The sequence below is a fragment of the Ascaphus truei genome, chromosome 3 (genome assembly GCF_040206685.1).
Source record: "Ascaphus truei isolate aAscTru1 chromosome 3, aAscTru1.hap1, whole genome shotgun sequence".
NCBI classification, from domain to species: domain Eukaryota; kingdom Metazoa; phylum Chordata; class Amphibia; order Anura; family Ascaphidae; genus Ascaphus; species Ascaphus truei.
Window position 1 is genome coordinate 241,059,566 of NC_134485.1, and position 10,767 is coordinate 241,070,332.

The 10,767-nt window shown below is 40.0% G+C and overlaps 2 protein-coding genes across 3 annotated transcripts in view; one reads left to right on the plus strand and one right to left on the minus strand.

Annotated features, from left to right (window-relative positions):
* The window catches only part of TGFBRAP1 (transforming growth factor beta receptor associated protein 1), a 39,458-nt gene extending 37,349 nt beyond the window's left edge, over positions 1-2,109 (minus strand). The window contains exon 1 of the mRNA XM_075590434.1: positions 1,974-2,109. The gene's annotated coding sequence lies outside the window, so the exon portion shown is untranslated. The remainder of the gene's footprint in view (positions 1-1,973) is intronic.
* Positions 2,110-2,488: 379 nt separating this feature from the next.
* C3H2orf49 (chromosome 3 C2orf49 homolog) lies at positions 2,489-10,245 on the plus strand. Of its 2 annotated transcripts, XR_012799875.1 has the most exons (5): positions 2,489-2,709; positions 5,135-5,301; positions 7,855-8,203; positions 9,546-9,682; positions 10,055-10,245. XR_012799875.1 is itself a non-coding variant. In XM_075590435.1 (4 exons), the coding sequence occupies exons 1-4, from the start codon at positions 2,530-2,532 to the stop codon at positions 9,600-9,602; spliced, it is 753 nt and encodes a 250-aa protein (XP_075446550.1). In that variant the 5' UTR covers positions 2,490-2,529; the 3' UTR covers positions 9,603-10,245. The 2 variants fall into 2 exon arrangements, 1 of the variants encoding a protein (XP_075446550.1); XM_075590435.1 differs by having other exon boundaries at positions 2,490-2,709; positions 9,546-10,245.
* The last annotated feature ends 522 nt before the right edge of the window (positions 10,246-10,767 follow it).

Sequence of the window (10,767 nt, forward strand, 5' to 3'; positions counted from 1 at the left end):
CGTGCTTAAAGAAGCATACGAGTAGCACCATGGCTAATACTATACGCATGATACATAAAGCTTGGCCCCCTGCAGACGCACTTACCAGAATGCCCTCCTACTGTTTCTCTACGTTCTTCCTACTTACTAGAGCAGGGACTCCTGTTCTGAAACATTACTTTTATGTCTGAAGCACTTATTCCCATGATCTGTTTTTTGTAATTTATATGATTGTCACGTGTATTACTACCTTGAAGCGCTATCTACATTAATGGCGCTATAGAAATAAAGACATACATCTTGGCTTCATGAGCTTTATAATTGCAAGGATTTTTTCCAAAACATATTCCCCTCTTTTCCTAAAAAAAGAGTGAGTTTCCTGATTGAGTGCAACCTCTCCCTTTTTTCATGTTGTAACGTGTGTGGCCATACATTTTGGGGGGCAGGCGCGCCTATTAATTAGCCTACATTTTCAATTTACGTAGTCTTTTTTTCTTGCATACGAGTAAGCCAGACATCCGTTAAAAGTTAGCAATCCTCTATTTTTCAGGTGAACGTGAAGAAATCGTAATGCTAATCACGTTAGGGGATATCCGTTATGACTTAACGTCCCATTAACCCAATTTAGTGGATAATTATTTAACGCCCTTTTGTGGATATATATATATTTTTTTAATGTAAAATGCATACATAAGCATAATATAAACATACACACGCAGATATTAAAACAAAGCAGTATTTGGGAGGATTTTACACAGGAGTCTATAAGGGTGATAGAGATGTCAAAATTGTTACACTGATCCTGTGCAGAGCAAGGTCAGATCTGCCAGTCACAGCAAATATACAGTTCAAATAATTTGCACACAAACGTAATAGTATGTAATAACCTCTACACTTGTTATTGCAGCATCACGTACAGAGGGGCGCCACATTACAGGAGGTCAGCCCCTTCATCAAGCGCAACAAATCACCTGGCAGTGGTGCAATAAAAATGTAGAGGTTATTCCTACTAGAAACAAGTTTGTGTGTAATTTCCATATTACGCATGGGTGAATATATATTTACTGACCTTTGTGCAGAAATGACACAAATGACACAATTATATATACAATGTAGTGGGTTTGGAGCTTGCTGACCCCCTGGCTGTGTACATAGTAGTGGTATATGTAAATATATATACATACACATACTGACATACATATTCTGCCCCTCGGTGCTCTGTGTGTTGACTATTGGCTTCATTGGCTATTCAGTATTGGGACAGCAATTGGTTGATGGTTGTTAGGCAGCCTTATGGTCTGATTAGATTTAGCCTAACCCGCGAGAGTACTTCAGACGCTGGCACCTGACGCTACCCACAATTCCTCTGAAGAAGTCGCAGCTTGCGACGAAACGCGTAAGGAAATCCTGTGATACCCGGCACTACGTCATCAAGTGGTGGTGATATATAGTCACATACGCTTGTTTTAAATGTATGCTTTGTAAGTGTGCCTTTTTCCCTTGTCCATCCCCCACCCTCCCCCTTGTGAGAGCTGCATCGTATCCCCACAGCAGTGATTGGACTTTATTATCCTTTACCTACTGGAAGGGCTGTCTGGGACTGGTTTTTACATGTTATATATTGTTTGGGTCTTGTATGTCCTTTCTTTGCATCAATATTGTATGCTTTTGTATTAGCCCCTTGTATGCTGTTTATATTGGTTGATAAGAAAACATCAGTTTAATTTCCACATAAATTAATTGTATTGTTTTTTTTAAATATATTTTTATTGAGGATTAGCGCTATGATTTGTTATATATATATATATATTATATATATATATATATGTTATATATATATATACTGTATATATCTGTACCTGGGTCTAATGAATGTGTGTGTGTGTGTGTGTGTGTATATATATATAGATATACTGTATATATAATACCTGTACCTGGCTCGAATGTATGTATAGATAGATATATATGTGTATGTATATTTATTATATCTTTACCTGGCTCTGGTGTGGGTGCCCGGGGCCTCCTCTGTCTGTCCGGGTGTCACAGTCACGTGGGCCGGGCTCCTCCCGGCTGGGGGGAGGTGCCTTTACCACACGTGACCCTGAAGCCAACGCCACTGACAGGAGAAGTCACGTGACCTGACGCGCAGAGCCGCCATCTTGGATTTGGGCAACTCATTTAAAAAAAAAAAAAAAACCTCCCTATATCTTTATTTATGGAGTAAACTGAACCGAACGGAAAACCGGAAAGAAGGAAGGACACATGGCTACCAACCCGCACCTCTATCAGATGAGGTCTTACAAACAACTCTGCCTATTTACCATGGAGGGTCCCTCCTAACCTGTGTCCCCCCGCCCCTGCCTGAAGTCCCACATCCCGCGGGCAGCCCCTCCCCACACATGTGACAGGGATGTCTATGTATGCATACATTATTTTCTGTGCAGGAAGTCCTTGTATAATAACATCACTATGTCATGTCTCTGTGTGTGAGTGTGACACGCAGCATCGTTATACATCGCTCATCTGCAGCACCAACATCATCCCTGCCACATGACACAACCGCTGCGTCACTTCCTTCCCTGGCTTGTCATTTCCGGCCCCCAGCGCAAGGTGTTGTGGGAGCTGGTGATGGCGCATGGAGGAGGCGCTGGAGGGACCCCCAGCCCAGAGTCTCTGCTCCTGCATCCGGAGCTGCTGTCCCGGGACTTCCTGCTGCTCTCCCTGGTGCAGGTGAGGAGGGCCCAAGGACATGAGATGTCATATCATGGGCTTTGCCTCACTACAATCTACTATAGATACATGTGCATGCTATGCTTATAATATATACTCTGTGTGTATATGCACATACACATATGTTATACTTATATAATTGGCTGTGGGTGTATAATATATATATATATGTGTGTGTATATATATATATATATATATATATATCTGTACCTGTACCGTGTTAGCCGAGCTTTAATAATCAAAAACGAATAGACGGTACCGTTCTGTGGCTAACGAAATGCTTTTATTTGTGCGAGTTTTCGAGATACACTGATCTCTTCTTCCGGCGATATTACATTGAATAAAGCAGGCAATAGGTTTACTCAAAAACAGTGCAACTTGGAATGTGACTAGAGCTTATATAATTGCTATAGCTGTGCACCCCGAAACTGGAACAATCTACCGGAGACTCTCAAAGCCACCACCAGTCTAAGTTTGTTAAACTAAAGCTGTCTTACATTTTATTCTGTAACTGTTACATAGGCCTATAATATATATTATCTTTAACTGGGCATGCAATGTCTTGTATATAATGTATACCCTGTTCACGTATGTAACTGTGTTTGTAACCATGTATTTGTCATCATAAAGCTATGCCCAGGACATACTTGAAAACGAGAGGTAACTCTCAATGTATTACTTACTGGTAAAACATTTTATTAATAAAATAGCCTCAATAACTGATTATATAATAAACAGTTGTTTGACTGTAATAGTACTAGGTGTGCCTGTATGCATAATATAAACAATGAAGTCAATATTTGACTAGAAAATATCGCTACAACTCCATATATTTGCAATCTGTGTCCTTAAAAAAGCCTGATTTATAGGTGATCAAAGTGGCATGTAGACTACAGCTTCTTGGTATGTTAGACCACATAAAAATGAAATCTAAAACCCCAAAATAAGATGCACATGCTCCATAGTGTAAAAAAAACTTTTAATATTTCAGGGGTAAAGGAAATGCACTCTCAAGGATGGAGTGATGATGAGCATTGTGAGATTGTATTTCATCATAGTCACCGATCAAAGTATCGACGGAGTTCACAGCGCAGTACAGAGATATTGCTGGTAACTTAATTATAAAAGTTCTCCTTAGAGTGCAGAGATTCTCGGCATTCCAATCCAAACAAGACCTCCGAATGCAAACTCGTCTACCTCCATATGCTACAGTCGGCACGTCTCCATCGACCGGGTAATGTCCCGAACGTGCCCAACGCATTTCGTCACTATGATGTGACTACATGCCCTTATGTAGTCGCATCATAGTGACTAAATGCGTTGGGCACGTTCGGGACATTACCCAGTCGATGGAGAAAAACACACTGACTGTAGCATATCGGCTTTTATAATCAAGTAACCAGCAATACTTGTACTTCGAGGTGAACTCTGTCGATACTTTGATTGGTGACTATGAGATACAATCTCGCAGTGCTTATTATCACACTATCCTTGAGTGCATTTCCTTTACTCTTGAGATCATATTTAAAACTGTTTTGACTTTTTTACACTATGGTGTGTGTTTATACTGTAATTTGATATGACATTGTAATATAAGATGTTATAATGTTCTGTATAATTATGCTAACTTTACTACAATTATATTATAAAGTGGTGTAATATACATTTATATTTTATATTGGCAGTGCAGTTTGATGTGCTGCATATTTATATTGTACTGTTCTATAACATGCTGCATGTGTAGTGTAATGTCTTACTACAGTGTGCTGTATATCTATAGTGGTATAATATTTGTTTCTTGTACAGTGTACTGTCGTGCAATGTATCTTATATCTATGCTGTTATTATACAGTGTACGTGGTGCTGCACATATAATTTTGCAGGCTTTTCCCAAACCTCTAAGAATCAAAATGTGGTGCTTAAGGCACTTGGAAGTTACAGTGACTTGTCCAAGGTCACAATCCGACAATATATTAAGCCTCAATAAGTTATTTTAAACACAAGTGGATGGTCCTCAAAATTTGTTTATATTGCTGCACGTTTATTGTTGGTTTTGGTGAATTTGTTTTCTTTTTCATGTGCTTCCCACCCATATACCACCTGGGAGCCCTGAGATGTAGCCACTATGTTGTGGGGTCTAGCACTCCAGGGGCCTAATGACATGGTAGCTACGTGGTGGCCTTTTATAGCTCATTTTCCAGGGAAGGTCTGCCCTCTGAACGTGATCTGGCACGCAGGGAAATGGAATTGGAAGACGACTTTCTTCCATCTCTGGATTCAGTGACGCCACGATCACGTGATCACTCAGGGGAGCAGTCGTGTGTTTGCGATGTGCTGTAGGGGCGGAAGCCTCTCCGGCACCTTAAAGGTTAATTGTGAGCTGCCACTTGTAAAGATGCCTCTGCGTTTTTTTTAATTATCTTAGAAAAACATTCTGGTGGAAGAGACCTCCAATGACAAAGACAAGCTGACAGATATCTTTGTCCAACATGCCATGCCTCTGCCACAGAGGGATTTACCTGTGAGCCGGTGGGGGAGAACGATGGAAAGCAAGAGGGGAGAGACGAAAACGGCTGTGGTCCAGAACAAAAGGTATGGGGCATTGTCGCCCTACTTGGCAACTTTCTGCTTTTTGGAGGGCAGGAATGATTTGGTGGTTACAACACGTGATTTTCATTACCGTCAATTGTAAGTCTTGCAGCAACTGACTTGGGTTGGCTACCTTTAGTATATTAATAAATTGGGCTCAGGTGCACACCATTACATTGAGATAATCCCAGGATCTGAGGCAATGCCAACTTTTAAGGCAACAATGAGCAGTGTAAGAACACCGTGCTGGAATCCAGGTGCCCGTAATTGTGATTTATGACAGAATGCATGATGTGTTAAACACGGTCACCTGATCAGAGGTATACCATTGCCTGCCCAGGAGTTGATCGGCATGTTTTATAAAGACAGAGTACCTGTTGTAAAAATGTTCAGTGCTTCATCATTTTAAATCATTGACTCGGTAGGCAAAAGGCATCATAAGGAACAATGCCGGGCATATACTAGGTGTGTTATGTTAACCATGTGCTATGAAAAGTATTGGTTGCCTATAAATAATGTGTCTACTTTTACTAGTTTGGATTTAATAGGCCATGTTTCACTACGTTTGCTTTACTCTTGATTTAAAATAAAAAAAAACTGTTCTGTGGTTTAGGAGAATTGAATAAAACTGACCAATAGACTGTGCCTTTTTCAAACCTCCTTTTGTATTAAAAAAAAAAACTCTTAAGTTAAATTTGTAATGCTTTTGCAAATCATTTTGGTGCTTGACATAGCTGCATATTCACTTGCTAAACAACCAGTCCTAATCATACAGGATTTAATTTTTTTGTTTTTACATTTGTTCTAAATATAATTTCAAAACTCTTACAATCGCCAGATTTTATTTATAATATTTAATGCCTCAGGCAACTGCCTTCATATGAAACTTTGATACAGCTGTAGGAAGGTGAGGATTTTCTAGGTTTTGTCCTAATGAAATAATTAGTGTTTCTGCAAGATAACACGCATCAAATTCCTCCACGCTTCATTTGATTTTGATTGCAACTATAAGTCATTGTTGCCAACGTTGTGGTATTTTTTGAGTAGATGCATAAGTAAGGGGGTATTTTCAATCCCTTTAGTACTAAAGTTAAAGTCCCAAGAGGGTAAGATTTTGGCAACATTGATTTATAACTTCTTGGCTTCTTATAAACCAGGCCGTGTGTGTGTGTGTGTGTGTGTGTGTGTGTGTGTGTGTGTGTGTGTGTGTGTGTGTGTGTGTGTGTGTGTGTGTGTGTGTGTGTGTGTGTGTGTGTGTGTGTGTGTGTGTGTGTGTGTGTGTGTGTGTGTGTGTGTGTGTGTGTGTATGTATCTCTTACATAATTAAATGTTCTATCCGAATGAATAATAAAAAGGTCTCAATCAAGAAAAACGTGTGTGTGTGTGCCAGCACTCAAAATCAATACATAAATGTGCAATTTATTAGAATGTGTATCATGTAGCACAAGAAACAAATTGTTAATAGAAATATAATATCTGAAAGGATATATTCACATATGTGATCCAGGAGAAGAGTAAGGCAAACAATGCAGTTCAGGTATCCAGACTTTGCTCAAACAGTCTCTCGAACTCGGCTGGATAATTGAATATCTCCCGCTCTCTACTCCAGACAGATCACGTATCAAAAGTAGCGTGTGACTTTGACACCCTATGTGTTTCGTCAGGTGCCCAGAGGGAGGTGTGAGTGTGTGTGTGTGTGTGTGTGTGTGTGTGTGTGGCTTAACAGTGAGGGCCAAAATGAGAATGTATAGCAGGGGGTCCCCAGAGATGAAACGTGTTAATTTCCGCCCAGGGACCCATGCTTCCCATTTTGTTTTCTGTGCCAGGGATGCTACTGGAAGCACGGTCAGAGGTATGTATCTCGGGAAGCAGGGGATTTCTGGAGCTGAAATGAACACGGTTCAGTTTCGGAGACCCCATGCTTCCCACCTAGATGAAAGAAGGGAAAAACTGATGAAAATGCATCTTTCTCCTCTGTTCATCCATATATATATATATATATCCATAAATGTAGAAGACGTTTAAACAATACTGCACTTTCATCTAAAAATGAGCTAAAGTAGTGACAGAAAATACACACATTGCAGGAGAGCGTTGCCGGGTGTGAATTTTGTGGACCACCAACTACAGTCTTTGGGGACCACTGTTTGAGAAATACCAAAGCAGAATATTTAGCTGAGAAACTGAGCAGGCATTCTGCTGTCTCGTAATCTCAGGCTGCACAATGCCACCTGCATTTCAATGGCGAAACTTACAAATGAAAAGGTAATGACGTGCAAATTTATTTTGGAGTTACGTAGTTGAAATGTTTTTCCTCTAGTATTTTACTTGGTTTTATACAATTTTGCTACAAGTAACTTACGGTGTGTATAGGATTATCAGAATCATCTTTTCGTAGTACTGTAATGAGTACACTATATGTGGAAATATTGAACGTACCCAAGAAGGCCTTCTGAATGTTGGAATAGTGATTTGTTCATTTTAAGAGGATGTGTAAAATGTAAGTCGTCTTTGTATTTTGGATGTTATTTACACTAAGCGATGCTTTGCTTCCAGTGGTGGTGCTGAAAACTTAAGAAAACGACCGCTGATTGTGTTTGATGGAAGCTCAACCAGTACCAGTATAAAAGTGAAAAAGAAAGAAAATGGGGAAACAGCCGAGCGACTTCGACCTTCTCTCACTGAGAGTAAAAACAGTACCCATCAAAGATTAGCGGGCCCCCCCGCCAACCCAGCACCCCATCTTTGCCCTTCAGCTTCTATTAGAGACGTACATGATATCAGTGCACCAGTGACTGATGGCGCAGAGCTTAGTGAGAAATCACTCCAACCGGGCACTGGGAGCGCAGGAACTACGATAGTGAAGATAAAAAGGGCTGCTCCAAAAGATGAATCCGACGAGGCGGTAGGTAACTCACAGATTCACATGCATTCGTGGTGGGACAAGATGGGGGCCTCACCAGATTGCCTTTAAACATGATTTTCGGTACAACACGGATCCCTGGTGACAAAGTGGAGCCCATTTTTATTTCTCTTGGTACCTGAGGCACAAGGAGATAAGGGCCCTTATCTACTAAGCACAGCTATGCCATTTAAGATGCTTTACGGCAACAGACGATATCTAGCAACCCATTAACTTGAAGGCCATAAATTGTCTTCCAGGTTTAGGTGTCTTATGGAATAGCACCGCTTAGGGCATGTGTGGGCGCTAGTTTACTTGGGCATGTTGTTGTCACTGGGTCTGAAGTTCTGGTGACCACATTGATATCCAATACCATAAGCTTAAAGTCTGTTTTTCTCCTTTTGTGATATTGAAACTAGTCGCCCAGTTGCCACTATAGTTGCCTCTTTCGTGAGGGTCTTTGCATTAGTTGCTTAAGCACATTCAATTAATTGTGACCTTTATTTGTGCATAAAGTGAAATTGAAAAAATTAGCACTCCTTGTCTGATATCTCCAAATTTGATCTGGCACCATTTCAGTTTGACTAAATGTATAAATCTATCCATTTTAAACAGCAAACAAATGATACTTCGTTCTGTGCGTGTAATAGGAATTTATAATGCAAGTTGCTGGTAGTAGTAACGGTGTATGGTTTTGGTGTTTGACAGGTGCAGTACATTCTCTTGGTTTATATGTATAAAGGTAATTAACTTTTAAAGCCTGGAACAAGTTGCTCTGATACTTACTCATGGTGTTACATTAGATCCTTCGACAGCTTCTGCTGAATTAACCAGGAACGGCTAATAGTCTTCTTCAAAAAGAAGACTGTTGAAATTATTACCTGAATATCAACTAATATCTCTCCACAAAAGGAGAGCAAATCATTTTATCCTACTTTGCTGGATTAGTTGTTTGTGGTTGACTTGGATGCAATGCAAAGAAACCCTAAAAAGTATTATAATATAAATATAATTTCTACGCATCAAGAGATTTAGCAAGCTTTCAAAGTCAACACAAGATATGTCAGTATACCAAAAGTTGGTGTCTTTGGCAACTTCAGGTTATTCGAGGTAACAAAACATATACAGTATTTAAGTTTGACATGTAAGCAAACTAGTACTGGAGCTGGGAGAGGGTAGTGTCTGGGATTGTGGTGAGCAGCTTCTCGCCACACTCAGATCTTGAGATCCATATCCCGACTCTGTATTAAAATGAAGGGAGTAAGGAATATGATGCAAGATCCTGTGCCTATTAAAGAAGTGTTTTTATGTCTGTGAAAGATGAGATATTCTCCTGTTTTTCCAGAATGATGTGAAGCCCACAGAAGCAAAGAAGAAGATCCAACATGTGACCTGGCCATGATGTGTTTAACATTCGCTGCAGGAGGGGTGTCTAGCTGGTTCACCGATCTGGGACTTTATTCTCTCGCTTCTTACCTACAGGTAGTGGAAGATTCAGGTGCAACCATATAAAAGTCCCTTGCCACAGGAAGTCACTTCATATTTGTCCAGTCATGGTGCATAAATCTGGAGTTCAGAAGACTTTGTTATTGAGCCGTGTCTCTCCGCCTTCTCCCTGGGGAACTCCAGCCAGGACATATTTTGCAGATAACCAGCCACCCCACACAGTCACGTGTGATCAGTACATACATGTCTGGTAATTTCATTGGTTATTCTTCCAATCTAGTTTGGCTGCGATTCCCTAAGGGAGAGGGTCCAGCAACACAATCTTTTAGAGATGCAGTGGAGCATTTTCTTAGGTTTTAGCGGATATTAGTCAGGATAACCGACTGTATTCTTTTTATATTACCAAAGGGATTTGGATTGCTGTGACGTTTGCACGTCTACCTTCCCCAGACTCTCTTCCACAAGTCTACAACACATTTGCTGCTGTGTAATTGGTTACACGCCTCTCCTGAAGTGACAAGCTTAATGAAAAGAAAATAAACAAATGAACATTTCACCTTCTGCTTTTCATAGCCTTGCATTAAAGTTGAATTACAGTGTTATGTTTGTTTACTTTGGCTAAATGTACCCCCTACTCCTCACCTGCTCTTTGTAACAAGGTTGTTGTTGGCACCTTTTTTATACTGATAAACAGCTTCACACCATTATTGAAGTTTATCCAAAATGCCTTGTGCTTTTCACGGATTCCTGAGCCTCTGTCTTGTAAACTGGTCTAACTTATTCGATCTGCTGCAAAACAGCTTTGAGAAATAATTATGGCTCAATTAGTGCAAAGAAAACATATAATTAACCTGTTAGTTTTTAAATGTTTAGGTTGACCTAAAAAGATATGTAAAATCTTTGCTTTAAATTGGGGTTGATATTACTTTCCCTCATGTCGAACGCTAACAGAAGATGTATTTTGTTCAGCTACGTTTTAGTGTAAAAGTACTCCACATTTTTACGATTAAATTGGGGGGGTATCTAAAGATTAGGTCCAGTCCAATTGTTGCACTCCCACTAATAGTGTAGAAACATACCATGTTTCCATGAGACTAAAAAATGCTGTATGAAAATTCTGC